Source organism: Orycteropus afer, unplaced genomic scaffold, assembly GCF_000298275.1.
Source record: "Orycteropus afer afer isolate SDZICR_OR568_19922 unplaced genomic scaffold, OryAfe1.0 scaffold00096, whole genome shotgun sequence".
Taxonomy (NCBI): Eukaryota; Metazoa; Chordata; class Mammalia; order Tubulidentata; family Orycteropodidae; genus Orycteropus; species Orycteropus afer.
The window spans coordinates 9,997,109-10,003,261 of NW_006921683.1; the positions used below are offsets into that span (position 1 = coordinate 9,997,109).

General features: G+C 38.4%; 1 protein-coding gene across 1 annotated transcript in view; it reads left to right on the forward strand.

Moving 5' to 3' along the window:
• Positions 1–6,153, forward strand: part of KMO (kynurenine 3-monooxygenase) — a 91,247-nt gene that overhangs the window by 65,709 nt on the left and 19,385 nt on the right. The window contains 1 exon segment of the mRNA XM_007942717.2: positions 78–225. Within this exon segment, the coding sequence (XP_007940908.2) occupies positions 78–225 (148 nt within the window).

Sequence of the window (6,153 nt, forward strand, 5' to 3'; positions counted from 1 at the left end):
AAATAGGTAAATCTGGAAGAGTCAAGTATTCATTACCCATTTTAACATCTTTCTCCTTTGCTTGTTTTCCTCTGAAGGCAAGCCCTGACACAAGATTTCTTCCTGTTGCCACCTCAGCCCATGATATCCATAAAGTGTTCTTCTTTTCACTTAAAATCACACTGTGTGCTGATGGGAGATGCAGGTCATGCCATAGTGCCATTTTTTGGACAAGGAATGAATGCGGTGAGTTCTTTACCCCTAACTAAGGCCTTGAAATTTTTCTGGGCCACTTGCAACTAAAATGTCTTAGATAAAATGTGTCTAAAACTATCCCTACATAATCTAGGAGAATACAGTAATTAATTCAACAATCATACCAGCTGTATAACTGGATTGATCACAGATTTGAATTAATTCAATGTAGAAAAAAAGCAGAAAGAATAATAGAGTATTCTGTTCCATAGAAAATGTATGCTTGAAATTTTGAGAATGGCTGTCAGCAATTCAAGACTTAATTTTTTTCAAATAATTATTTTTCTAGAGACTATGCATAAGTATGTAATGTTGGCCTCAAAGGAAACATATCAAATTATCTGAGATTTTTCTTTACTTTATTTTTCCAAAAGGAAAGAAAACACAATTAACAAGATTAAATAAAACTACAAAATATATTGTATATTGATTACTACTGCCTTCATGAAAATTTTTCTGTTCGTAATAGAAAAAAAAATCTGAAATGTTGTTATTGTTGTTGTTGTTGCTGTTATATGCCGTCAAATTGTCTCCAACACATAGCGACCTTATGCATCACAAAATGAAACACGACCCAGTCCTGTGCCAGCCATCTGGCCAGCTGACTGGAAGAGATCCATATTTGCACCCATTTCAAAGAAAGATGACCCCACAGACTGGAAATTATCAAACAATATCCTTCCTATCACATGCAAGTAAAATCTTACTGAAGATATTTAAAAAATGATTGCAGCAGTATATGGACAGAGAACTTCCAGAAATGCAAGCTGGATTAAGAAGGGGACATGGAGTGAGGCATATCATGGCTGATTTTGGTTATGATCTTGACAAATACCAGAAAGATGTTTACTTATGCTTATTGACTATGCAAAGACATTCAGTTGTGTGGAACATAAAAAATTGTGGATAACACTGAGATGAATGGGATTTCCAGAACACTTAACTGTACTCATGAGGAACCTGCACATAGACCAGGAGGCTCTAATTCGAACAAAACAAGGAGATACTGCATGGTTTAAAATCAGGAAAGGAGTGCATCAGGGTTATATCCTTTCACCATACTTATTCAATCTGTATGCTGAGCAAATAATCTAAGAGGCTGGACTATCTGAAGAAGAACATGGCTTCAGAATTGGAAGAAGGCTCATTAACAACCTGAGATATGCAGATGACAAAACTTTGCTTGCTGAAAGTGAGGATGACTTGGATCACTTGCTGTTGATGATTAAAGACTAAAGACTGCAGTATGGATTATAAAAAAAAAAAAAAAAATGCACTGCCATCGAGTCAGATCCAATCCATAGTGACCCCTCCTTGGGGTTTAAAGGCAGTATCACTATGGAAGTAGATTGCCCAGCCTTCCTTCCAAGGAATGGCTGGTGGATTTGAACCACCAGCCTTCTGGTTAGCAGTCAAATGCCTTAGGCACTACACCACCAGAGCTCCTAGTATGGATTATTACCTCAATATAAAGAAAACAAAAATCCTCACAACTGGATCAATAAGCAGCATCACTATAGATGGAGAAAAGATTGAAGTTATTAAAGATTTCATATTACTTGGTTCTACAATCAACACCAATGGAGACAGCAGTCGAGACATCAAAAGATGTATTGCACTAGGCAAATCTGTTGCAAAAGACTTCTTTAAAGTGCTGAAGAGCAAAGATATCTCCTTGAAGACTAAAATGCTTCTAACCCAACCCATGGTATTTTCAATCACCTCATATGCATGTGAGAGCTGGACAATGAATGAGGAAGAGAAGAAATAGCTTTCAATATTGAATATTACCACCACTCTTCCCCCTGTGGTGGCTTGCATGTTGCTGTGATGCTGGAATTTTAAATATCAGCTGGGTCATCCAGGGTAGACAGGTTTCAGCAGAGCTCCCAAACTAAGACCTACAAGGAAGAAGGATGTGGCCATGTCCACTTCTGAAAGAACTGGCCCCTGAAAACTTATGGGTAGCAGGGAAACATTGTCTTATACAATTCCAGAAGATGACCCTCTCAAGCTGTAAGGCACTCAAAATATGACTAGGGAAGAGCTGTCTCCTCAAAGTAGAGTTGATCTTAATGATGTGGATTGAAAAAGGCTTTCAGGATGTTCAGTTGCTGATGTGGCATGACTCAAAATGAGAAGAAGCAATTGCAAATATCCATTAGTAATTGAACATGGAATGTATGAAGTATGAATCTAGGAAAATTGGAACTTGTCAAAAATGAAATGGAATGCATTAAGATTGATATCCTAGGCACTAGAGGGCTAAAATGGACTGGTATTGGCCATTTTAAATCAGACAACCATATGGTCTAGTATTATGAAAAGGACCAATTGAAGAGGAATGACATTACATTCATCATCAAAAAGAACATTTCAAGAACTATCCTGAAATACAATTCTGTCAGTGATAAGATAATATCCATACACTTACAAGGAAAACCAGTTAATACTACTATCATCCCAATTTATGCACCAACCATTAAAGCCAAAAATGAAAAAAAATTGAAGATTTTCACCAACTCTGCAGTCTGATATTGACCAAACATGCATTCAAGATGTATTGATAATTACTAATGATTGGAATGCAAAAGTTGGAAACAAATACAAAGCACTAGTAGTTGGAAAATATGGCCTTGATAGTAGAAATGGTGCTAGAGATGCCATGATAGAATTTTGCAAGACCAATGAAACATTCATTGTAACTATCTTTTTTTCAGCAACATAAATTGTGACTACACATGTGGACCTTGTCAGATTGAATCCCTAGGAATCAAATTAACTACATTTGTGGAACAGATAATAGAGAAGTTCAATATCATTAGTCAGAACAAGGCCAGGGGCAAACTGTGGAGCAAACCATCTGTTGTTCATCTGGAAGTTTAGGTTGAAGCTGCAGAAATTTAAACAAATCCACGAGAGCCAAAATACTACTCTGAGTATATTCCACCTGAGTATGGAGACCACCTGAAGAACAGATTTGATGCACTGAACACCAATGACCAAAGACTAGACAAGTTGTGGGATGACATCAGGTGTATCATATAAGAAGAAAGCAAAAGTCAATAAAAAGACATGAAAAGAAGAGAAGACCAAAGTGGATGTCAGAAGAAACTCTGAAACTTGTTCTCGAATGTGAGTGTTGTTGTTGTTAGCTATCATTGAATCATCTCTGACTCATAGCAACCCTATTCACAACAGAATGAAACAGTGCCCAGTCCAGTGCCAGCCCCATGATCTTTGCTATGCTTGAGTCCATCATTGTAGTCACTGTGTCAATCCATCTTGTTGAGGGCCTTCCCCTTCTTCATTGACCCTCCACTTTACTAAACATGTTATGAATCTCCAGGGAATGGTCCCTTCTGACAACATGACTAAAATAAGTGAGATGAAGTTTAGCCATTTTCACATTCAATGAGCATTCTGGCTACACTTCTTCCAGGATAGATTTGTTAGTTCTTTTAGCAGTCCATAGTACTTTTGGTATTCTTCACCAATACCATAACTCAAAAGCATTGATTCTTGTTGTTGTTATGTGCCATTGAGTCAGACCTGACTCATAGCGACCCCTCCTTGGGTTACTGAGGCAGTATCACTATGGAAGTAGATTTCCCTATCTTCCTTCCGAGGAGTAAGTCCTTCTTAATCATCATCCAGCTCTCACATGCATATTAGGCAATTGAAAATACCATGGCTTGGGTTGGGTGCACCTTAGTCTTCAAGGAGATATCATTGCTCTTCAGTACTTGAAAGTATTCTTTTGCAGAAAATTTTCCCAATGCAATATGTCATCTGATGTATTGACTGCTGCTTCCATTGGTGTTGATTGTAGAACTAAGTAATATGAAGTCTTTGACAACTTCAATCTTTTCTCCATTTATCATGATGCTGCTTATCAGTCCAGTTGTGAGGATTTCTGTTTTCCTTATATTGAGGTGTAATCCATACTGCAGACAGTACTCTTCAGTCTTCATCAGTAAATGTGTCAAGTCATCCTCAATTTCAGCAAGCAAAATTGTGTTGTCTGTGCATCACAGGTTGTCAATGACTCTTCCTCCAACCCTGATGCCACATTCTTCTTCATAAAATCCAGCTTCTCAGATTATTTGCTCAGCATACAGATTGAATAATATGGTGAAAGGATACAACCATGACACCCTCCCTTCCTGATTTTAAACCATACAGTGTCCTCTTGTTCTGTTTGAATGACAGCCTCTTGTCACATTTCTTTCTTTCTTTCGTTAATTGTGATTTAGGTGAAAGTCTGCAGAGTTTTCTAACTCCAGGTCTATGTACGGTTCCTCATTAGTACAATTAAGTGTTTAGAATTCCCATTCCTCTCAATGTTATCCATAATTTATTATGATCCACACAGTCAAATGCTTTTGCATAGTCAATAAAACAAGTAAACATCTTTCTGGTATTCTTTGCTTTCAGCCATGATCTGTCTGACATCAGCAATGATATCCCTCATTATACATTCCCTTGTGAATCCAGCTTGCACTTTTGGAAGTTCCCTGCCAATATACTGGTACAACTGTTTTTGGATTATCTTCAGTAGAATTTTACTTGCATGCTACATTAATGATATTGTTTGATAATATCCAAATTCTATGGGATCACTTTTGTTTAGAATAGGTAAAAATACAGATCTCTTCCAAGCAGTTGGTCAGGTAGCTGTCTTCCAAATCCCTTGGCATAGCCAAGTGAGTGCCTCCAGTGCAGCATCCATTTGTTGAAACATCTCAGTGGGTATTCCATCAATTCCTGGAGCCTTGTTTTTCACCAATTCCTTTAGTGCAGGTTCAACTTCTTCCTTCAGTATCATTGGTTCTTGATCATATGCCACCTCCTGAAATGGAAGAACATCGACCACTTCTTTTTGGTACACTGACTCTCTGTATTCCTTCCATCTTCTTTTGATGTTTCCTGCATCATTCAATATATTGCCCGAGGAACCTTTCAATATTGCAACTTGAGGCTTCATTTTTTTCTTCAGTTCTTTCAGTGTGCAACGCCAAGTGTTCTTTCCTTTTGGTTTTCTAACTCCAGGTCTTTGTACATTTCTTTTTTTCTTTTTTAAATTATGATTTGGGTGAAAGTTTGCAGAGAAAATTGACTTTTCATACAGAAGCTCACCTACATTTTGTTTCATGAAATTGACTACGATTTACCACAATGCAACAGCTCCCCTCCCACTTCCTCCCCATAGTTGCCTCTTCCCTGTGTCCTTCCCTCCATGCACTCCTGCCCCCTGAGCTGTTTCCCTGTGCATGCATAGCCCTTCTATTCTCCTGTGATTGTTCTCTCCAAGGAGTGTATCTACCTAATATAAATGTTCAGCTCATATGCCTGACTTTTGTTTGGCTTGAAGCCACAGGAGTAGGTTCATTTCCAGACCTGAAGAACAGCTAGGAGCCATAGTCTCATTGGTTCCATCAGGCTCTATCAGACCAGCAAGTCTGGTCTTTTTTTTTTTTTTAAATGATTTTGAGTTTTGTTCCACATTGTTCTCTCACTCTATCCAGGATCTCCTAAAGAGATCCCCCTTGAGTAGTTGACAGTGGTAGCTGGGCACCATCTGGCTCTTCTGGTCTCATAGTCTTATAGGCTGAAGATTGCATGGTGTACCAGTCACAAGTCACTTGGACTAATTGTTTCCATGAACCTTTAGTTTTCTTCATTCTTCTTTGCTCTGGATGAGGAGAGACCCATCGTTGCATCTAGATGGCCACTTGCAAGCTTTTAAGATTCCAGTCACTACTTGACAAAGTAGGATGTGGAACAAACCATGTTTTTGTTATATCTGTTATGCCAGTTGAGCTTGATGTCCCCTATGACTATGGTCCCAAGCCCACAGTTCCAACTACATGCTCCCTCTGGGTAGCTGGCTGTGGCCAAGAAGTGACTACAACCTTG